Below are 24,564 nucleotides of genomic sequence, written 5' to 3' on the forward strand. Positions count from 1 at the left end.
TGAAAATTGCATGGAGTTCCAAAATATTGATCGGTAATTTCACCTCCTGAGATTCCCAAACTCCTTGTGCCGTCAGAGATCCCAACACAGCTCCCCAACCTGTGAGACTTGCATCTGTTGAAATTACAGTCCAGGTCGGAAGCACAAAAGAAGCCCCCTGAATTAAACGATGGTGATCTGTCCACCACGTTAGAGAGTGTCGTACAATCGGTTTTAAAGATATTAATTGAGATATCTTTGTGTAATCCTTGCACCATTGATTCAGCATACAGAGCTGAAGAGGTCGCATGTGAAAACGAGCAAAGGGGATCGCGTCCGATGCAGCAGTCATAAGACCTAGAATTTCCATGCATAAGGCTACCGAAGGGAATGATTGTGACTGAAGGTTTCGACAAGCTGAAATCAATTTTAGACGTCTCTTGTCTGTTAAAGACAGAGTCATGGACACAATCTATCTGGAAACCCAGAAAGGTTACCCTTGTCTGAGGAATCAATGAACTTTTTGGTGAATTGATCCTCCAACCATGATCTTGAAGAAACAACACAAGTCGATTCGTATGAGATTCTGCTAAATGTAAAGACTGAGCAAGTACCAAGATATCGTCCAAATAAGGAAATACCACAATACCCTGTTCTCTGATTACAGACAGAAGGGCACCGAGAACCTTTGTAAAAATTCTTGGAGCTGTAGCTAGGCCAAACGGCAGAGCCACAAACTGATAATGCTTGTCCAGAAAAGAGAATCTCAGGAACTGATAATGATCTGGATGAATCGGAATATGCAGATATGCATCCTGTAAATCTATTGTGGACATATAATTCCCTTGCTGAACAAAAGGCAAGATAGTCCTTACAGTTACCATTTTGAACGTTGGTATCCTTACATAACGATTCAATATTTTTAGATCCAGAACTGGTCTGAAGGAATTCTCCTTCTTTGGTACAATGAAGAGATTTGAATAAAACCCCATCCCCTGTTCCAGAACTGGAACTGGCATAATTACTCCAGCCAACTCTAGATCTGAAACACAATTCAGAAATGCTTGAGCTTTCACTGGATTTACTGGGACACGGGAAAGAAAAAATCTCTTTGCAGGAGGTCTCATCTTGAAACCAATTCTGTACCCTTCTGAAACAATGTTCTGAATCCAAAGATTGTGAACAGAATTGATCCAAATTTCTTTGAAAAAACGTAACCTGCCCCCTACCAGCTGAGCTGGAATGAGGGCCGCACCTTCATGTGGACTTAGAAGCAGGCTTTGCCTTTCTAGAAGGCTTGGATTTATTCCAGACTGGAGATGGTTTCCAAACTGAAACTGCTCCTGAGGATGAAGGATCAGGCTTTTGTTCTTTGTTGAAACGAAAGGAACGAAAACGATTATTAGCCCTGTTTTTACCCTTAGATTTTTTATCCTGTGGTAAAAAAGTTCCTTTCCCACCAGTAACAGTTGAGATAATGGAATCCAACTGAGAACCAAATAATTTGTTACCCTGGAAAGAAATGGAAAGTAGAGTTGATTTAGAAGCCATATCAGCATTCCAAGTTTTAAGCCATAAAGCTCTTCTAGCTAAAATAGCTAGAGACATAAACATGACATCAACTCTGATAATATCAAAAATGGCATCACAGATAAAATTATTAGCATGCTGAAGAAGAATAATAATATTATGAGAATCATGATCTGTTACTTGTTGCGCTAAAGTCTCCAACCAAAAAGTTGAAGCTGCAGCAACATCAGCCAATGATATAGCAGGTCTAAGAAGATTACCTGAACACAGATAAGCTTTTCTTAGAAAGGATTCAATTTTCCTATCTAAAGGATCCTTAAAGGGACAGTATACTGTAAAATAGTTTTCCCTTAATGTGTTTACAATTGCTTTTTTTACCAACTTCGGAGTAAAAAAATTATGAAAATTAGCTTTTTAAGGTTTATTTGTGAATATTAAAGCTCTGATTTTGTGTTTTGAAGCCCCAACCTAATAAAATGGGTTGAGCTTGTAGGTATAATCAGATCTCATTACTGTATCACATTGTGTACATAAACATGTTTCTTAATCTTATATCTGTCCATAAAACAATCACCAGTACTTGGAGAGAACAATGGAAAATGAACATTGTATTACCTTATCTCTGCTATATCCTACTGGGAGTATAATTTCTTCTGCTGGCTGTGTTTACAAAGCTTATCTATAGCTGGGACCTGCGGCCACAAACTTTCAGAATAGGTGGGGATACCACATGCTAAATCAACTATTTCAAATGCCAATATAAGGGTAAAGGATCTACTTGTAAACAATTTAATACACTCCAGCAGGTAAAGTGGATCATTGGGAACAAATTAAAGGGGAGAACATTTTTGAGTAAACTGTCCCTTTAAACGAAGTACCATCTGACGTAGGAATAGTAGTACGTTTAGCAAGGGTAGAAATAGCCCCATCAACTTTAGGGATTTTGTCCCAAAATTCTAATCTGTCAGACGGCACAGGATATAATTGCTTAAAACGTTTAGAAGGAGTAAATTAATTACCCAATGTATCCCATTCTCTGGAAATTACTTCAGAAATAGCATTAGGAACAGGAAAAACTTCTGGAATAACCACAGGAGATTTAAATACCTTATCTAAACGTTTAGAATTAGTATCAAGAGGACCAGAATCCTCTATTTCTAAAGCAATTAGTACTTCTTTAAGTAAAGAACGAATAAATTCCATTTTAAATAAATATGAAGATTTATCAGCATCAATCTCTGAGACAGAATCCTCTGAACCAGAAGAGTCATCAGAATCAGAATGATGATGTTCATTTAAAAATTCATCTGTAGAGAGAGAAGTTTTAAAAGATATTTTATGTTTACTTGAAGGAGAAATAACAGACATAGCCTTCTTGATGGATTCAGAAACAAAATCTCTTATGTTATCAGGAACATTCTGCACCTTAGATGTTGAAGGAACTGCAACAGGCAATGGTACATTACTAAAGGAAATATTATCTGCATTAACAAGTTTGTCATGACAATTAGTACAAACAACAGCCGGAGGAATAGCTACCAAAAGTTTACAGCAGATACACTTAGCTTTGGTAGTTCCAGCACTAGACAGCGATTTTCCTGAAGTATCTTCTGACTCAGATGCAACGTGAGACATCTTGCAATATATAAGAGAAAAAACAACATATAAAGCAAAATTGATCAAATTCCTTAAATGACAGTTTCAGGAATGGGAAAAAATGCCAATAAACAAGCTTCTAGTAACCAGAAGCAAAGAAAAAATGAGACTGAAATAATGTGGAGACAAAAGCGACGCCCATATTTTTTAGCGCCAAATAAGACTCCCACATTATTTGGCGCCTAAATGCTTTTTGGCGCCAAAAATGACGCCACATCCGGAACGCCGACATTTTTGGCGCAAAAGGACGTAAAAAAAATGACGCAACTTCCGGCGACACGTATGACGCCGGAAACAGAAAAGATTTTTTGCGCCAAAAAAGTCTGCGCCAAGAATGACGCAATAAAATTAAGCATTTTCAGCCCCCGCGAGCCTAACAGCCCACAGGGGAAAAAAAGAGTCAAATTTTTTAAGGTAAGAAAAAATGATTGATTCAAATGCATTATCCCAAATATGAAACTGACTGTCTGAAAATAAGGAATGTTGAACATCCTGAGTCAAGGCAAATAAATGTTTGAATACATATATTTAGAACTTTATAAATAAAGTGCCCAACAATAGCTTAGAGTGTCACAGAAAATAAGATTTACTTACCCCAGGACACTCATCTACATGTTTGTAGAAAGCCAAACCAGTACTGAAACTAAAATCAGCAGAGGTAATGGTATATAAATAAGAGTATATCGTCGATCTGAAAAGGGAGGTAAGAGATGAATCTCTACGACCGATAACAGAGAACCTATGAAATAGACCCCGTAGAAGGAGATCACTGCATTCAAATAGGCAATACTCTCCTCACATCCCTCTGACATTCACTGCACGCTGAGAGGAAAACCGGGCTCCAACTTGCTGCGGAGCGCATATCAACGTAGAATCTAGCACAAACTTACTTCACCACCTCCATAGGAGGCAAAGTTTGTAAAAACAGAATTTATGTTTACCTGATAAATTACTTTCTCCAACGGTGTGTCCGGTCCACGGCGTCATCCTTACTTGTGGGATATTCTCTTCCCCAACAGGAAATGGCAAAGAGCCCAGCAAAGCTGGTCACATGATCCCTCCTAGGCTCCGCCTTCCCCAGTCATTCGACCGACGTAAAGGAGGAATATTTGCATAGGAGAAATCATATGATACCGTGGTGACTGTAGTTAGAGAAAATAAATCATCAGACCTGATTAAAAAACCAGGGCGGGCCGTGGACCGGACACACCGTTGGAGAAAGTAATTTATCAGGTAAACATAAATTCTGTTTTCTCCAACATAGGTGTGTCCGGTCCACGGCGTCATCCTTACTTGTGGGAACCAATACCAAAGCTTTAGGACACGGATGATGGGAGGGAGCAAATCAGGTCACCTAGATGGAAGGCACCACGGCTTGCAAAACCTTTCTCCCAAAAATAGCCTCAGAAGAAGCAAAAGTATCAAATTTGTAAAATTTGGTAAAAGTGTGCAGTGAAGACCAAGTCGCTGCCTTACATATCTGATCAACAGAAGCCTCGTTCTTGAAGGCCCATGTGGAAGCCACGGCCCTAGTGGAATGAGCTGTGATTCTTTCAGGAGGCTGCCGTCCGGCAGTCTCATAAGCCAATCTGATGATGCTTTTAAGCCAAAAAGAGAGAGAGGTAGAAGTTGCTTTTTGACCTCTCCTTTTACCAGAATAAACAACAAACAAGGAAGATGTTTGTCTGAAATCCTTTGTAGCCTCTAAATAGAATTTTAGAGCACGAACTACATCCAAATTGTGCAACAAACGTTCCTTCTTTGAAACTGGATTCGGACACAAAGAAGGCACGACTATCTCCTGGTTAATATTTTTGTTAGAAACAACTTTCGGAAGAAAACCAGGTTTAGTACGCAAAACCACCTTATCTGCATGGAACACCAGATAAGGAGGAGAACACTGCAGAGCAGATAACTCTGAAACTCTTCTAGCAGAAGAAATTGCAACCAAAAACAAAACTTTCCAAGATAATAACTTGATATCAACGGAATGTAGGGGTTCAAACGGAACCCCCTGAAGAACTGAAAGAACTAAATTGAGACTCCAAGGAGGATTCAAAGGTTTGTAAACAGGCTTGATTCTAACCAGAGCCTGAACAAAAGCTTGAACATCTGGCACAGCCGCCAGCTTTTTGTGAAGTAAAACAGATAAAGCAGAAATCTGTCCCTTCAAAGAACTTGCAGATAATCCTTTCTCCAAACCTTCTTGAAGAAAGGATAGAATCTTAGGAATTTTTATCTTGTTCCATGGGAATCCTTTAGATTCACACCAACAGATATATTTTTTCCATATTTTATGGTAGATTTTTCTAGTTACAGGCTTTCTGGCCTGAACAAGAGTATCAATGACAGAATCTGAGAACCCTCGCTTTGATAAAATCAAGCGTTCAATCTCCAAGCAGTCAGTTGGAGTGAGGCCAGATTCGGATGTTCGAACGGACCTTGAACAAGAAGGTCCTGTCTCAAAGGTAGCTTCCATGGTGGAGCCGATGACATATTCACCAGATCTGCATACCAAGTCCTGCGTGGCCACGCAGGAGCTATCAAGATCACCGATACCCTCTCCTGTTTGATCCTGGCTACCAGCCTGGGAATGAGAGGAAACGGTGGGAACACATAAGCTAGGTTGAAGCTCCAAGGTGCTACTAGTGCATCCACTAGAGTCGCCTTGGGATCCCTGGATCTGGACCCGTAGCAAGGAACCTTGAAGTTCTGACGAGACGCCATCAGATCCATGTCTGGAATGCCCCACAATTGAATTATTTGGGCAAAGATTTCCGGATGGAGTTCCCACTCCCCCGGATGAAATGTCTGACGACTCAGAAAATCCGCTTCCCAATTTTCCACTCCTGGGATGTGGATTGCAGACAAGTGGCAGGAGTGAGTCTCCGCCCATTGAATTATTTTGGTCACTTCTTCCATCGCCAGGGAACTCCTTGTTCCCCCCTGATGGTTGATATACGCAACAGTCCTCATGTTGTCTGATTGAAACCGTATGAATTTGGCCTTTGCTAGCTGAGGCCAAGCCTTGAGAGCATTGAATATCGCTCTCAGTTCCAGAATATTTATCGGGAGAAGAGATTCTTCCCGAGACCAAAGACCCTGAGCTTTCAGGGGTTCCCAGACCGCGCCCCAGCCCACCAGACTGGCGTCGGTCGTGACAATGACCCACTCTGGTCTGCGGAAGCTCATCCCTTGTGACAGGTTGTCCAGGGTCAGCCACCAACGGAGTGAATCTCTGGTCCTCTGATCTACTTGTATCGTCGGAGACAAGTCTGTATAATCCCCATTCCACTGACTGAGCATGCACAGTTGTAATGGTCTTAGATGAATTCGCGCAAAAGGAACTATGTCCATTGCCGCGACCATCAAACCTATTACTTCCATGCACTGCGCTATGGAAGGAAGAAGAACAAAATGAAGTACTTGACAAGAGCTTAGAAGTTTTGATTTTCTGGCCTCTGTCAGAAAAATCCTCATTTCTAAGGAGTCTATTATTGTTCCCAAGAAGGGAACTCTTGTTGACGGAGATAGAGAACTTTTTTCTACGTTCACTTTCCACCCGTGAGATCTGAGAAAGGCCAGGACAATGTCCGTATGAGCCTTTGCTTGTGGTAGAGACGACGCTTGAATCAGTATGTCGTCCAAGTAAGGTACTACTGCAATGCCCCTTGGTCTTAGCACCGCTAGAAGGGACCCTAGTACCTTTGTGAAAATTCTTGGAGCAGTGGCTAATCCGAATGGAAGTGCCACAAACTGGTAATGCTTGTCCAGAAAGGCGAACCTTAGGAACCGATGATGTTCCTTGTGGATAGGAATATGTAGATACGCATCTTTTAAATCCACCGTGGTCATGAATTGACCTTCCTGGATGGTAGGAAGAATTGTCCTAATGGTTTCCATTTTGAACGATGGAACCTTGAGAAATTTGTTTAGGATCTTGAGATCTAAGATTGGTCTGAATGTTCCCTCTTTTTTGGGAACTATGAACAGATTGGAGTAGAATCCCATCCCTTGTTCTCCTAATGGAACCGGATGAATCACTCCCATTTTTAACAGGTCTTCTACACAATGTAAGAATGCCTGTCTTTATGTGGTCTGAAGACAATTGAGACCTGTGGAACCTCCCCCTTGGGGGTAGCTCCTTGAATTCCAGAAGATAACCTTGGGAGACTATTTCTAGCGCCCAAGGATCCAGAACATCTCTTGCCCAAGCCTGAGCAAAGAGAGAAAGTCTGCCCCCCACCAGATCCGGTCCCGGATCGGGGGCCAACATCTCAAGCTGTCTTGGTAGCAGTGGCAGGTTTCTTAGCCTGCTTACCTTTGTTCCAGCCTTGCATTGGCCTCCAGGCTGGCTTGGTTTGAGAAGTATTACCCTCTTGCTTAGAGGATGTAGAACTTGAGGCTGGTCCGTTTCTGCGAAAGGGACGAAAATTTGGTTTATTTTTAGCCTTAAAAGACCTATCCTGAGGAAGGGCGTGGCCCTTACCCCCAGTGATATCTGAAATAATCTCTTTCAAGTCAGGGCCAAACAGCGTTTTCCCCTTGAAAGGTATGTTAAGCAATTTGTTCTTGGAAGACGCATCTGCTGACCAAGATTTTAGCCAAAGCGCTCTGCGCGCCACAATAGCAAACCCTGAATTTTTCGCCGCTAATCTAGCTAATTGCAAAGTGGCGTCTAAAGTAAAAGAGTTAGCCAATTTAAGAGCGTGAACTCTGTCCATAATCTCCTCATAAGAAGAATCTTTATCGAGCGACTTTTCTAGTTCATCGAACCAGAAACACGCTGCTGTAGTGACAGGAACAATGCATGAAATTGGTTGTAGAAGGTAACCTTGCTGAACAAACATCTTTTTAAGCAAACCCTCTAATTTTTTATCCATAGGATCTTTGAAAGCACAACTATCTTCTATAGGGATAGTAGTGCGTTTGTTTAGAGTAGAAACCGCCCCCTCGACCTTGGGGACTGTCTGCCATAAGTCCTTTCTGGGGTCGACCATAGGAAACAATTTCTTAAATATAGGGGGAGGGACAAAAGGTATGCCGGGCCTTTCCAATTCTTTGTTTACAATGTCCGCCACCCGCTTGGGTATAGGAAAAGCTTCGGGGGGCCCCGGGACCTCTAGGAACTTGTCCATCTTACATAATTTCTCTGGAATGACCAAATTGTCACAATCATCCAGAGTAGACAACACCTCCTTAAGCAGAGCGCGGAGATGTTCCAATTTAAATTTGAATGTAATCACATCAGGTTCAGCTTGTTGAGAAATTTTCCCTGAATCTGAAATTTCTCCCTCAGACAAAACCTCCCTGGCCCCCTCAGACTGGTGTAGGGGCATGTCAGAACCATTATCATCAGCGTCCTCATGCTCTTCAGTATTTTCTAAAACAGAGCAGTCGCACTTTCGCTGATAAGTGGGCATTTTGGCTAAAATGTTTTTGATAGAATTATCCATTACAGCCGTTAATTGTTGCATAGTAAGGAGTATTGGCGCACTAGATGTACTAGGGGCCTCCTGTGTGGGCAAGACTGGCGTAGACGGAGGGGATGATGCAGTACCATGCTTACTCCCCTCACTTGAGGAATCATCTTGGGCATCATTTTCTCTAAATTGTTTGTCACATACATCACATCTATTTAAATGAGAAGGAACCTTGGCTTCCTCACATACAGAACATAGTCTGATAGTTCAGACATGTTAAACAGGCATAAACTTGATAACAAAGTACAAAAAACGTTTTAAAATAAAACCGTTACTGTCACTTTAAATTTTAAACTGAACACACTTTATTACTGAATATGTGAAAAAGTATGAAGGAATTGTTCAAAATTCACCACAGTGTCTTAAAGCCTTAAAAGTATTGCACACCAAATTTGAAAGCTTTAACTCTTAAAATAACGGAACCGGAGCCGTTTTTATATTTAACCCCTATACAGTCCCTGGTATCTGCTTTGCTGAGACCCAACCAAGCCCAGAGGGGAATACGATACCAAATGACGCCTTCAGTAAGCTTTTTCTATGTATCTGAGCTCCTCACACATGCATCTGCATGCCTTGCTTCCCAAAAACAACTGCGCATTAGTGGCGCGAAAATGAGGCTCTGCCTATGATTAGAGAAGGCCCCCAGTGAAAAAGGTGTCCAATACAGTGCCTGCCGTTTCTTTAACATAATTCCCAAGAATAAAATAACTCCTCAAAGCTATAAACTATTAAAAATGCTTATAAATCAATCGTTTTAGCCCAGAAAAAATGTCTACCAGTCTTTAAAGCCCTTGTGAAGCCCTTTATTCTTATTTAATAAAAATGGCTTACCGGATCCCATAGGGAAAATGACAGCTTCCAGCATTACCAAGTCTTGTTAGAAATGTGTCATACCTCAAGCAGCAAAAGTCTGCTCACTGTTTCCCCCAACTGAAGTTAATTCCTCTCAACAGTCCTGTGTGGAAACAGCCATCGATTTTAGTAACGGTTGCTAAAATCATTTTCCTCTTACAAACAGAAATCTTCATCTCTTTTCTGTTTCCGAGTAAATAGTACATACCAGCACTATTTTAAAATAACAAACTCTTGATTGAAGAATAAAAACTACATTTAAACACCAAAAAACTCTAAGCCATCTCCGTGGAGATGTTGCCTGTGCAACGGCAAAGAGAATGACTGGGGAAGGCGGAGCCTAGGAGGGATCATGTGACCAGCTTTGCTGGGCTCTTTGCCATTTCCTGTTGGGGAAGAGAATATCCCACAAGTAAGGATGACGCCGTGGACCGGACACACCTATGTTGGAGAAAACTGAATTGTGGGTGTGGTGAGGGGTGTATTTGTAGGCATTTTGAGGTTTGGGAAACTTTGCCCCTCCTGGTAGGAATGTATATCCCATACGTCACTAGCTCATGGACTCTTGCTAATTACATGAAAGAAACTATTTCTTTGAAGGGAATATTTTTTAATTAAATCCTGAGCACCTCTAGCTTCAACTTTGCTCCTAGCTAGGCAAAGAAAATACTAGGATGGTCAGGGAAGTAGGAGGGATATTAAAGGGACAGTCAAGTCCAAAAAAAACCCTTAAATTTTTCAAATATGGCATGTAATTTTAAACAACTTTCCAATTTACTTTTATCAACAATTTTGCTTTGTTCTCTTGGTATTCTAGTTGAAAGCAAACCTAGGAAGGTGCATATGATAATTTCTAAGCCCTTGAAGGCCGCCTCTATTTTATTTACTTTTCACAGCAGGGGCGAGCAAGCTCATGTAGGCCATATAGATAGCATTGTGATCACGCCCGTGGCTAGTGGCAGACACTGCACTAATTGGCTAAAATGCAAGTCAATAGATAATAACTAAAAGTCATGTGATTAGGGGTGGTCAGAAGAGGCTTACATACAAGTTAGTCACAGAAGTAAAAAGTGTATTAATATAACAGTGTTGGTTTTGCAAAACTGGGGAATGGGTAATAAAGGGATTATCTATCTTTTTAAACAACAAAAATTCTGGTGTTGACTGTCCCTTTAAAACTTTGTTGTAGGGTGTCTGTGCCTCCACCTGGTGGCCAGGTGATGAATTCCCAACAGTAAGGAATTTCATGGACTCTCACAAGCATTAGAAATAAAAGCTATTTAAAATGTGTATGTGGGCATGCAAACATTACTTTTCACCCAAGGAAGAAAAACATAATTTATGCAAGAACTTGCCAGGCAAGAGTCCATGAGCTAGTGATGTATGGGATATACAATCTTACCAGGAGGGGCAAAGTTTCCCAAAACCTCAAAATGCCTATTAAATACACCCCTCACCACACCCACAATTCAGTTTAACGAATAGCCAAGTAGTGGGGTGATAGAAAAAGGAACTGGAAATATAATTGTGCTTTATACAAAAAAACATAACCACCACAAAAAGGGTGGGTCTCATGGACTCTTGCCAATATGAAAGAAATTAATTTATCAGGTAAGTTCTTACATAAATTATGTTTTCTTTCATGTAATTGGCAAGAGTCCATGAGCTAGTGACAAATGGGATAGTAATACCCAAGATTTGGTACTCCCCAGAAGAGTCACTAGAGAGGGAGGGAAAAAATAAAAACAACATCCATCAAACAGCTGCCTGAAGAAATTTTCGACCAAAAACTGCTTCCGAAGAGGCAAATAAATCAAAACGGTAGAATTTAGTAAATGTGTGCAAAGAAGACTAAGTTGCTGCTTTGCAAATCTGATCAACTGAAGCTTTATTCTTAAAAGCCCACAAAATGGAAACTGATCTAGTAGAATGAGCTGTGATTCTCTGAGGTGGAGCCTGATGAATCAAAAGCTTTAACCAAGATGCCAAGGAAATGGCAGAAGCTTTCTGACCTTTCCTAGAACCAGAAAAGACAACAAATAGACTAGAAGTCTTCCTGAAATCTTTAGTAGCTTCAACATAATATTTCAAAGCTCTTACAACATCCAGAGAATGTAAGGATCTCTCCAAAGAATTCTTAGGATTAGGACACAAAGAGGGAACAATTTCCCTATTAATGTTGCTAAAATTCACAACTTTAAGTACAAATTTAAATGAAGTCCGTAAAACTGCTTTATCCTGATGGAAAATCAGAAAAGGAGACTCACAAGAAAGAGCAGATAATTCGGAAACTCTTCTAGCAGAAGAGATGGCCAAAAGGAACAACACTTTCCAAGAAAGTAGTTTAATATCCAACAAATGCATAGGCTCAAAAGGAGGAGCATGTAAAGCCTTCAAAACCAAATTAATACTCCAAGGAGGAGAGATTTATTTAAATGACAGGCTTGATACGGATCAAAGCCTGTACAAAACAGTGAATATCAGGAAGCTTAGCAATCTTTCTGTGAAATAAAACAGAAAGAGCAGAGATTGGTCCCTTCAAAGAACTTGCAGACAAACCTTTATTCAAACCATCCTGAAGAAACTGTAAAATGCTAGGAATTCTAAAAGAATGCCAAGAGAATTTATGAGAACACCATGAAATATAAGTCTTCCAAACTGTAACATAGTATCAATCACTGAGTCAGAGAAACCTCTATGACCAAGCGTTCAATTTCCATACCTTAAAATTTAACGATTTGAGATCCTGATGGAAAAACGGTCCTTGAGACAGAAGGTCTGGTCTTAAAGGAAGTGGCCTAGGTTGGCAACTGGACATCCGGACAAGATCCGCATACCAGAACCTGTGAGGCCATGCTGGTGCTACCAGAAACACAAACGATTTTTCCATGATGATCTTGGAGATCACTCTTGGAAGAAGAACTAGAGGCAGAAAGATATAAGAAGGTTGGTAAAACCAAGGAACTGCTAACGTATCCACCGACTCCGTCTGAGGATACCTGGACCAGGACAAGTACCTGGGAAGTTTCTTGTTTAGATGGGAAGTCATCAGATCTATTTCTGGAAGATCCCACATCTGAACAATCTGAAAAAAACATCTGGATAGAGAGACCACTCCCCCGGATGTAAAGTCTGACGGCTGAGATAATCCACTTCCCAATTGTCTACACCTGGGATATGTACCGCAGAAATTAGACAAGAGCTGAATTCCGCCCAAGAAAGTATCCGAGACACTTCTTTCATAGCTAGGGGACTGCGAGTCTCACCCCTATGATTGACATATGCCACAGATGTGATATTGTCGGTCTGAAAACAAATGAATGGTTCTCTCTTCAACAGAGGCCAAACCAGAAGAGCCCTAAAAAAAAAAAAAAAAAAAAAAAAAAAAAAAAAAAAAAAAAAAGCCTCTTGAGATTTCCAAATCCTTTGTGCTGTCAGAGATCCCCAGAAAGTTCCCCAACCTGAAAGACTTGCATCTGTTGTGATTACAGTCCAGGTTGGACGAACAAAAGAAGCCACTTGAACTATACAATGGTGATCTAACCACCAAGTCAGAGCAAGTCGAACATTGGGATTTAAGGATATTAATTGTGATATCCATGTATAATCCCAGCACCATTGATTCAGCATACAAAGCTGAAGAAGTCTCATATGAAAACGAGCAAAGGGGATTGCGTTCGATGCTGCAGTCATAAGACCTAAAACTTCCATGCACATAGCCACTGAAGGGAATGATTGAGACTGAAGGGAATGATTGAGACTGAAGGGAATGATTGAGACTGAAGGTTTCGACGAGCTGAAACTAGTTTCATTAGTCTCTAGTCTGTTAGAGACAGAGTCATGGACACTGAATCTATATGGAAACCTAAAAAGGTGACCCTTGTCTGAGGAATCAAGGAACTTTTCGGTAAATTGATCCAACTATGTCTTTGAAGAAACAACACTAGTTGATTTCTGTGAGAGATTCGGGAAAATGTTAAGACTGAGCTAGTCCCAAGATATCGTCCAAATAAGGAAACACCGCAATACCCTGTTCTCTGATTACAGAGAGTAGGGCACCGAGAAACTTTGAAAAAAATTCTTGGAGCTGTTGATAGGCCAAATGGCAGAGAGACAAATTGGTTATGCTTGTCTAGAAAAGAGAATCTCAGAAATCGATAGTGATCTGTATGATTCGGAATATGAAGATATGCATCCTGTAAGTTTATCATGGACATATAATGACCTTGCTGAACAAAAGGCAGAATAGTCCTTATAGTCACCATTTTGAAAGTTGGCACTCTTACAAAGCTATTAAAAATTTTCATATCCAGAACTGGCCTGAATGAATTTTCTTTCTTTGGGACAATGAATAGATTTGAATAAAACCCCAGACCCTGTTCCTGAAACGGAACTGGTATGATTACCCCTGAAAGCTCTACATCTGAAACACACTTCAGAAAAGCCTGAGCCTTCACTGGATTTGCTGGAACGTGTGAGAAAAAAAAATCTCACAGGAGGTCTTATTCTGAATCCTATTCAATACCCTTGAGAGACAATACTCTGAATCCACTGATTTTGGACAGAATCTGCCCAAATGTTTTGGAAATTTTTTAATCTGCCCCCCAACCAGCTGAACTGGAATGAGGGTCACACCTTCATACAGACTTGGGGGCTGGCTTTGGTTTCTTAAAAGGCTTGGATTTATTCCAACTTGAAGAAGGTTTCCAATTGGAACCAGATTCTTTAGGGGGATTGGCTTTCTGTTCCTTATTCTGTCGAAAAGAACGAAAACGATTAGAAGCTTTAGATTTACCCTTAGATCTTTTATCCGGAGGCAAAAAAACACCCTTCCCCCCCAGTGACAGTTGAAATAATTGAATCCAACTGAGAACCAAATAAATTTTTACCTTGGAAAGAAAGATAGTAATCTAGACTTAGATACCATGTCAGCATTGATATCAAAAATAGCATCAGATATAAAATGATTAGCATGTTAACCTCTTAAGGACATATGACGGAATTTTTCCGTCATAAAACAATTGAGCAAACTGAAAGCCGTGTCCTTAAAGGGTTAAAGCAAGTGAACAATGCTAGACAAATCAGAATCTGTTTCTTGTTGCGCTAAGCTTTCCAATCAAAAATTTGATGCAGCTGCAACATCAGCCATAGATATAGCAGGTCTAGGAATATAGCCAGAAAATAAACTTTCCTTTGATAAGATTCAGGTTTCCTATCTAAAGGATCCTTAAAAGAAGTACTATCTTCCATAGTAATAGTAGTACGACTGGCAAGAGTAGAGATAGCCTCATCAACTCCAATCTAGCAGCTGGCAAAGGATACAACTTTTTAAACCTAGAAGGAGGAATAAAAAGTACCAAGCCTATCACATTCCTTTGAAATCATATCGGAGATAGCATCAGGAACTGGAAAAACCTCTGGAGTAACCACATGAGGTTTATAAACAGAATTTAAATGTTTATTAATTAGTTTTAGTATCAAGAGGACTAGATTCCTCAATATCCAAAGTAATCAACACCTCTTTTAACAAGGAACGTATAAACTCCATCTTAAAGAGATAAGTAGATTTGTCAGCGTCAATATCTGAGGTAGGATCTTCTGAATCAGACAGATCCTCATCAGAGGAGGATAATTCAGTATGTTGTCGGTCATTTGAAATTTCATAAACTTTATAAGAAGTTTCAAAAGACCTTTTACATTTATTAGAAGGCGAATTTGATTCCCCGAACGTACCTTCGTGCCAAAAAAATTCTCGCACTAAGAATGACGCAATAAATACCAGCATTTTGCGACCTCACGAGCCTTATTTTGCCTGCGAAATTTAATGAAAAAGCAATCAATTTGAAGAAAAAATAACTTCCTAAATAGGTTTCCCAATTTTGAAGCTGATAGTCTGCAAAAGGAAACATAAACCTGACTCATGGCAAATATAAGTACAATATATATATTTAAAACTTTATATTAATGCATAAAAGTGCCAAACCATAGCGGAGAGTGTCTTAAAGGGACACTGTACTCAAAATTTTTCTTTTGTGATTCAGATAGAGCATGACATTTTAAGCAACTTTCCAATTTACTCCTATTATCAAATTTTCTTCATTCCCTTGGTATCTTTATTTGAAATGCAAGAAAGTAAGTTTAGATGCTGGCCCATTTTTGGTGATCAATCTGGGTTGTTGCTGATTGGTGGATAAACTCATCCACCAATAAAAAAGTGTTGTCCAGAGTTCTGAATAAAAAAAACAGAATTTATGTTTACCTGATAAATTTCTTTCTCCAACGGTGTGTCCGGTCCACGGCGTCATCCTTACTTGTGGGATATTCTCTTCCCCAACAGGAAATGGCAAAGAGCCCAGCAAAGCTGGTCACATGATCCCTCCTAGGCTCCGCCTACCCCAGTCATTCGACCGACGTTAAGGAGGAATATTTGCATAGGAGAAACCATATGGTACCGTGGTGACTGTAGTTAAAGAAAATAAAATATCAGACCTGATTAAAAAAACCAGGGCGGGCCGTGGACCGGACACACCGTTGGAGAAAGAAATTTATCAGGTAAACATAAATTCTGTTTTCTCCAACATAGGTGTGTCCGGTCCACGGCGTCATCCTTACTTGTGGGAACCAATACCAAAGCTTTAGGACACGGATGAAGGGAGGGAGCAAATCAGGTCACCTAAATGGAAGGCACCACGGCTTGCAAAACCTTTCTCCCAAAAATAGCCTCAGAAGAAGCAAAAGTATCAAACTTGTAAAATTTGGTAAAAGTGTGCAGTGAAGACCAAGTCGCTGCCCTACATATCTGATCAACAGAAGCCTCGTTCTTGAAGGCCCATGTGGAAGCCACAGCCCTAGTGGAATGAGCTGTGATTCTTTCGGGAGGCTGCCGTCCGGCAGTCTCGTAAGCCAATCTGATGATGCTTTTAATCCAAAAAGAGAGAGAGGTAGAAGTTGCTTTTTGACCTCTCCTTTTACCTGAATAAACAACAAACAAGGAAGATGTTTGTCTAAAATCCTTTGTAGCATCTAAATAGAATTTTAGAGCGCGAACAACATCCAAATTGTGCAACAAACGTTCCTTCTTTGAAACTGGTTTTGGACACAGAGAAGGTACGATAATCTCCTGGTTAATGTTTTTGTTAGAAACAACTTTTGGAAGAAAACCAGGTTTAGTACGTAAAACCACCTTATCTGCATGGAACACCAGATAAGGAGGAGAACACTGCAGAGCAGATAATTCTGAGACTCTTCTAGCAGAAGAAATCGCAACTAAAAACAAAACTTTCCAAGATAATAACTTAATATCAACGGAATGTAAGGGTTCAAACGGAACCCCCTGAAGAACTGAAAGAACTAAATTGAGACTCCAAGGAGGAGTCAAAGGTTTGTAAACAGGCTTGATTCTAACCAGAGCCTGAACAAAGGCTTGAACATCTGGCACAGCTGCCAGCTTTTTGTGAAGTAATACCGACAAGGCAGAAATCTGTCCCTTCAGGGAACTTGCAGATAATCCTTTTTCCAATCCTTCTTGAAGGAAGGATAGAATCCTAGGAATCTTAACCTTGTCCCAAGGGAATCCTTTAGATTCACACCAACAGATATATTTTTTCCAAATTTTGTGGTAAATCTTTCTAGTCACAGGCTTTCTGGCCTGAACAAGAGTATCGATCACAGAATCTGAGAATCCTCGCTTCGATAAAATCAAGCGTTCAATCTCCAAGCAGTCAGCTGGAGTGAAACCAGATTCGGATGTTCGAACGGACCCTGAACAAGAAGGTCTCGTCTCAAAGGTAGCTTCCAAGGTGGAGCCGATGACATATTCACCAGATCTGCATACCAAGTCCTGCGTGGCCACGCAGGAGCTATCAAGATCACCGACGCCCTCTCCTGCTTGATCCTGGCTATCAGCCTGGGGATGAGAGGAAATGGCGGGAACACATAAGCTAGTTTGAAGGTCCAAGGTGCTACTAGTGCATCCACTAGAGCCGCCTTGGGATCCCTGGATCTGGCCCCGTAGCAAGGAACTTTGAAGTTCTGACGAGAGGCCATCAGATCCATGTCTGGAATGCCCCACAGGTGAGTGACTTGGGCAAAGATTTCCGGATGGAGTTCCCACTCCCCCGGATGCAATGTCTGACGACTCAGAAAATCCGCTTCCCAATTTTCCACTCCTGGGATGTGGATAGCAGACAGGTGGCAGGAGTGAGACTCCGCCCAAAGAATAATTTTGGTTACTTCTTCCATCGCTAGGGAACTCCTTGTTCCCCCCTGATGGTTGATGTACGCAACAGTCGTCATGTTGTCTGATTGAAACCGTATGAACCTGGTCCTCGCAAGCTGGGGCCAGGCCTGGAGCGCATTGAATATCGCTCTCAGTTCCAGAATATTTATCGGTAGAAGAGATTCTTCCCGAGACCAAAGACCCTGAGCTTTCAGGGATCCCCAGACCGCGCCCCAGCCTATCAGACTGGCGTCGGTCGTGACAATGACCCACTCTGGTCTGTGGAACATCATCCCTTGAGACAGATTGTCCAGGGACAGCCACCAACGGAGTGAGTCTCTGGTCCTCTGATTTACTTGTATCTTCGGAGACAAGTCTGTATAGTCCCCATTCCACTGACTGAGCATGCACAGTTGTAATGGTCTTAGATGAATGCGCGCAAAAGGAACTATGTCCATCGCCGCCACCATCAACCCGATCACTTCCATGCACTGAGCTATGGAAGGAAGAGGAACGGAATGAAGTATCCGACAAGAGTCCAGAAGCTTTGTTTTTCTGGCCTCTGTTAGAAAGATCCTCATTTCTAAGGAGTCTATAATTGTTCCCAAGAAGGGAACCCTTGTTGACGGGGATAGAGAACTCTTTTCCACGTTCACTTTCCAGCCGTGAGATCTGAGAAAGGCCAGGACAATGTCCGTGTGAGCCTTTGCTTGAGGAAGGGACGACGCTTGAATCAGAATGTCGTCCAGGTAAGGTACTACTGCAATGCCCCTTGGTCTTAGCACCGCTAGAAGGGACCCTAGTACCTTTGTGAAAATCCTTGGAGCAGTGGCTAATCCGAAAGGAAGCGCCCCGAACTGGTAATGTTTGTCCAGGAATGCAAACCTTAGGAACCGATGATGTTCCTTGTGGATAGGAATATGTAGATACGCATCCTTTAAATCCACCGTGGTCATAAATTGACCTTCCTGGATGGAAGGAAGGATAGTTCGAATGGTTTCCATCTTGAACGATGGGACCTTAAGAAATTTGTTTAAGATCTTGAGATCTAGGATTGGTCTGAACGTTCCCTCTTTTTTGGGAACTATGAACAGATTGGAGTAGAACCCCATCCCTTGTTCTCTTAATGGAACAGGATGAATCACTCCCATTTTTAACAGGTCTTCTACACAATGTAAGAACGCCTGTCTTTTTATGTGGTCTGAAGACAACTGCGACTTGTGGAACCTCCCCCTTGGGGGAAGTCCCTTGAATTCCAGAAGATAACCCTGGGAGACTATTTCTAGCGCCCAAGGATCCAGAACATCTCTTGCCCAAGCCTGAGCGAAGAGAGAGAGTCTGCCCCCCACCAGATCCGGTCCCGGATCGGGGGCCAATATTTCATGCTGTCTTGGTAGCAGTGGCAGGTTTCTTGGCCTGCTTTCCCTTGTTCCAGCCTTGCATTGGTCTCCAAGCTGGCTTGGCCTGAGAAGTATTACCCTCTTGCTTAGAGGACGTAACACCTTGGGCTGGTCCGTTTTTACGAAAGGGACGAAAATTAGGTCTATTTTTTGCCTTGAAGGGCCGATCCTGAGGAAGGGCGTGGCCCTTACCCCCAGTGATATCAGAGATAATCTCTTTCAAGTCAGGACCAAACAGCGTTTTCCCCTTGAAAGGAATGTTTAGTAGCTTGTTCTTGGAAGACGCATCAGCCGACCAAGATTTCAACCAAAGCGCTCTGCGCGCCACAATAGCAAACCCAGAGTTCTTAGCCGCTAACTTAGCCAATTGCAAAGAGGCGTCTAGAGTGAAAGAATTAGCCAATTTGAGAGCATTGATTCTGTCCATAATCTCCTCATAAGGAGGAGAGTCACTATCGAGCACCTTAAGCAGTTCATCAAACCAGAAATATGCGGCTGTAGTGACAGGGACAATGCATGAAATGGGTTGTAGAAGGTAACCCTGCTGAACAAACATCTTTTTAAGCAAACCTTCTAATTTTTTATCCATAGGATCTTTGAAAGCACAACTATCCTCTATGGGAATAGTGGTGCGTTTGTTTAAAGTAGAAACCGCTCCCTCGACCTTGGGGACTGACTGCCATAAGTCCTTTCTGGGGTCGACCATAGGAAACAATTTTTTAAATATGGGGGGAGGGACGAAAGGAATACCGGGCCTTTCCCATTCTTTATTAACAATGTCCGCCACCCGCTTGGGTATAGGAAAAGCTTCTGGGAGCCCCGGCACCTCTAGGAACTTGTCCATTTTACATAGTTTCTCTGGGATGACTAAATTTTCACAATCATCCAGAGTGGATAATACCTCCTTAAGCAAAATGCGGAGATGTTCCAATTTAAATTTAAATGTAATCACATCAGATTCAGCCTGCTGAGAAATGTTCCCTAAATCAGTAATTTCTCCCTCAGACAAAACCTCCCTGGCCCCCTCAGATTGGGTTAGGGGCCCTTCAGAGATATTAATATCAGCGTCGTCATGCTCTTCAGTAACTAAAACAGAGCAGCCACGCTTACGCTGACAAGGGTTCATTTTGGCTAAAATGTTTTTGACAGAATTATCCATTACAGCCGTTAATTGTTGCATAGTAAGGAGTATTGGCGCGCTAGATGTACTAGGGGCCTCCTGAGTGGGCAAGACTCGTGTAGACGAAGGAGGGAATGATGCAGTACCATGCTTACTCCCCTCACTTGAGGAATCATCTTGGGCATCATTGTCATTATCACATAAATCACATTTATTTAAATGAATAGGAATTCTGGCTTCCCCACATTCAGAACACAGACTATCTGGTAGTTCAGACATGTTAAACAGGCATAAACTTGATCAGAAAGTACAAAAAACGTTTTAAAATAAAACCGTTACTGTCACTTTAAATTTTAAACTGAACACACTTTATTACTGCAATTGCGAAAAAACATGAAGGAATTGTTCAAAATTCACCAAATTTTCACCACAGCGTCTTAAAGCCTTGAAAATATTGCACACCAATTTTGGAAGCTTTAACCCTTAAAATAACGGAACCGGAGCCGTTTTAAGCTTTAAACCCCTTTACAGTCCCTGGTATCTGCTTTGCTGAGACCCAACCAAACCCAAAGGGGAATACGATACCAAATGACGCCTTCAGAAGTCTTTTATAAGTATCAGAGCTCCTCTCACATGCGACTGCATGCCATGCCTCTCAAAAACAAGTGCGCAACACCGGCGCGAAAATGAGACTCTGCCTATGCTTTGGGAAAGCCCCTAAAGAATAAGGTGTCTAAAACAGTGCCTGCCGATATTATTAAATCAAAATACCCAGAATAAATGATTCCTCAAGGCTAAATAAGTGTTAATATCAATCGATTTAGCCCAAAAAAAGTCTACAGTTTAAATAAGCCCTTGTGAAGCCCTTATTTACAATCGTAATAAACATGGCTTACCGGATCCCATAGGGAAAATGACAGCTTCCAGCATTACATCGTCTTGTTAGAATGTGTCATACCTCAAGCAGCAAGAGACTGCAAACTGTTCCCCCAACTGAAGTTAATTGCTCTCAACAGTCCTGTGTGGAACAGCCATGGATTTTAGTTACGGTTGCTAAAATCATTTTCCTCATACAAACAGAATTCTTCATCTCTTTTCTGTTTCTGAGTAAATAGTACGTACCAGCACTATTTGAAAATAACAAACTCTTGATTGAATAATGAAAAACTACAGTTAAACACTAAAAAACTCTAAGCCATCTCCGTGGAGATGTTGCCTGTACAACGGCAAAGAGAATGACTGGGGTAGGCGGAGCCTAGGAGGGATCATGTGACCAGCTTTGCTGGGCTCTTTGCCATTTCCTGTTGGGGAAGAGAATATCCCACAAGTAAGGATGACGCCGTGGACCGGACACACCTATGTTGGAGAAAAAAAGCTTAGATGTCTTCTTTTTAAAATAAAAATAGCAAGAGAACGAAGAAAAATAGGAATAAATTAGAAAGTGGTTTAAAATTGCATGCTCTATCTGAATCATGAAAGAAAAAAATTGGGTTCAGTGTCCCTTTAAGTAATGAAAACATACTTACCGAAAGACACCCATCCACATATAGCAGATAGCCAAACCAGTACTGAAAAAGTATCGGTAGAGATAATGGAATATGAGAGTATATCGTCGATCTGAAAAGGGAGGTAGGAGATGAATCTCTACGACCGATAACAGAGAACCTATGAAAATATGGTGATACTCCCTTCACATCCCTCTGACAAACACTGTACTCAGAGGAATCAGGCTTCAAAAATGCTGAGAAGCGCATATTACAGAAGAAAATCAAGCACAAACTTACGTCACCACCTCCATAGGGAGGCAAAGTTTGTAAAAGTGAATTGTGGGTGTGGTGAGGGGTGTATTATAAAAGGGCATTGAGGTTTGGGAAACTTTGCCCCTCCTGGTAGGATTGAATATCCTATACGTCACTAGCTCATGGAATCTTGCCAATTACATGAAAGAAAAGGCATTGCCGATAGGAGACCTTTGGACTTGGGGAAAAAGGTATGTATAAGAGGACTATTATCAGCTGTTACAAAGGAGTTCAGAAAGCTTTAAACAGTATGCGGAAAGTGTAGAAGTCTTCTGAGCTTCCAAGATGCCTTCTTGTCTAGACAAAACAAATATAATGGAGTGATAACACTGAAGTGTCTTTACGTTATAATGTACTGAAGAGAAGAGAAACTTTGTTCTATTCATGATATGATTTGCAGAACTAAAAATGAAGTCATCTGTAGGGGAACCATCTTTGAAGTGTTAACAGATAGTGTGGTCTATTCTGTTTTCAGTTTTTTTCTGGTTCCTACATTGCCAGCCACATTTACATTTCTATATACTTTTGTGTCTTTTTCATTTTAATTTTCTCATTATCCATTCCACTACTGCAATGAAATAAAAAAATAAATAATAAAAAATAAACTACCTCTGTACCGAGGATGGTGTAGTGCTTGTGGGCGATTGCGGTAAAGACTCACTACCCGGTGAGGATGCCACACTGACTAGTCTGGGTTTCTTGGCTGAGGTCTGTTGGATGGGGCTCTTCTCCAAGCGTGCAGGCATTGCCATTTTCATAACTCCCTCCGTGGGGATAGACACACGTTCCATTGACTTTTCATCAGCAGGTGACACCAGTTCTTCATTGCAGACCTCCGACTTGTCATCTTCTATGACTACAATGTTCTTGGGCATTTCCTTGAATTGGTACACCAGCCTTTGGCCCTCTACTTTTGCAAGAATGCCTCTCTGATAGTAGTACCTGCAAAGACAAAAAGTAGAAAATTAGAGATATGAGAAAAAAGGAAAATAATGACACATTTTATAGGATAACAGGAAAAGTATGTATACAAAATGGAGAAGTTTAACTAGTATTTACTATTATATAACATATAAATAGCAATAACTATAACTTGAAAAAATGTTCACTACAATTGTAAGGCTAACAGCCAATTAACAGCAGGATACCAAGAACAGTAATGCAGTGTCAGTGACCACAAGGTAAAAATAAAAAAAAAAAGAATGAGGCAGTAGTTTCTAACACTAGAAAAAAAAAACCTGTAACCCAGCCCCCCCCCCAAAAAAAACAAAACAAAAAAAAACAGTGGGTACTTTTATGAACACCATAAAATGTACAAATTAGTAACAAGTAACATCTCCACAGACTTATTTCAGAGTTTATGCTGCAAATTGGTTAATCTATATAAATCCCATATAAATTGTACCTGAGTGCCCTTCCCATTGTCTCATAGTTCATGTCAGGCTTGTTTTTGTGCTTCCCCCACAGTTTGGAGACAGCCTTGGAGTCAACCAATTTAAAGATGCCTTTCTCTCTCTGGGTCCATTTGATATACCGAGGACAGGTATTTTTGTCTTGTAGAAGGTCCAATAAGAACTCCCACAAGTATGTTGTATTCCCTGAGGATAATAAAGTGCAAATGAAGAATTAAACCAAAGAGGAAATTTCCAATCTTCTGCAGCTAACAGACCCTTAAAAGGGATGTTAAAGTGTGAAAAGAAAATGCTCTGTGTTAGTGCATTTTATTACTGCACTGCTGCTTGCATATAAGCCAAGGGTTTAATTCCTGCAAAGGGGTTAAAACAAATAGTCTGCTCTAAAGCAGTAATGCACTACTGAGATTTAGCTGAACACATCGGGTTAGAAAATTACAAGATTTACATGCTCTATCTGAACTTTTCATTTTTATGTTCATGTTCCTTTACAGCTGGCATTACTTAGAAGTCATAAAGGCAAACTTACATTTACTGCTAATGATGTAGTTTTTTTCGGTAGAAAAAGTGGCTGATTGAAAAGCAATCCTATCAAGATCATTAAGAAGTATGGACTTTTTTTAAACTTACCTTTCCCTTCTCTTGGTTTCTTCTTAATTCCCAAGTCTGGAGAGCCATTGGGAAACGTGGGCTGTTGAACCTTAGGTTTGCGACCAGCTGTAAAATAGATGGATTTCTTTTTCTTACTATGTACAGGGAAATACACAGACAAACAGAATGAACAATTTTAGAATATTGCCACCACACACCTTTTTTCTTTTTCATTGGTTCTCCTAGCTCAAGAGATATTGGGATTGGAGAGGAATCCATGGGTTCAGAATCCTCTGTAGAAACCTCCACCACTGTCTCGGTGATGACATCTGGCCTCATGGCTGCATGTATAAACTCTGGGGTGGAGACACACGGAGGAACAAATATTTCCACTGCAAAACAGACAAGACAGTAAGCAATTTTCTTTTACCAAGAGCTGCAGTTTTCGTAAAAACAACACTATAAAAACAAATTATGCTTACCTGATAATTTCATTTCCATCGTTACGAGGAGAGTCCACGGCT

At 41.0% G+C, this 24,564-nt stretch overlaps 1 protein-coding gene across 3 annotated transcripts in view; it reads right to left on the reverse strand.

The window, feature by feature from the left end:
- Positions 1-24,564, reverse strand: part of ELF2 (E74 like ETS transcription factor 2) — a 453,216-nt gene that overhangs the window by 19,598 nt on the left and 409,054 nt on the right. For all 3 annotated transcript variants that reach the window (XM_053703674.1, XM_053703676.1, XM_053703675.1), the window contains 4 exons: positions 24,259-24,432; positions 24,080-24,166; positions 23,443-23,635; positions 22,647-22,979 (listed from right to left, as the gene is read on the reverse strand). In XM_053703674.1, the coding sequence (XP_053559649.1) occupies positions 22,647-22,979; positions 23,443-23,635; positions 24,080-24,166; positions 24,259-24,432 (787 nt within the window). The remainder of the gene's footprint in view (positions 1-22,646; positions 22,980-23,442; positions 23,636-24,079; positions 24,167-24,258; positions 24,433-24,564) is intronic.

This window comes from Bombina bombina, chromosome 2 (genome assembly GCF_027579735.1).
Source record: "Bombina bombina isolate aBomBom1 chromosome 2, aBomBom1.pri, whole genome shotgun sequence".
Classification (NCBI taxonomy): Eukaryota; Metazoa; Chordata; class Amphibia; order Anura; family Bombinatoridae; genus Bombina; species Bombina bombina.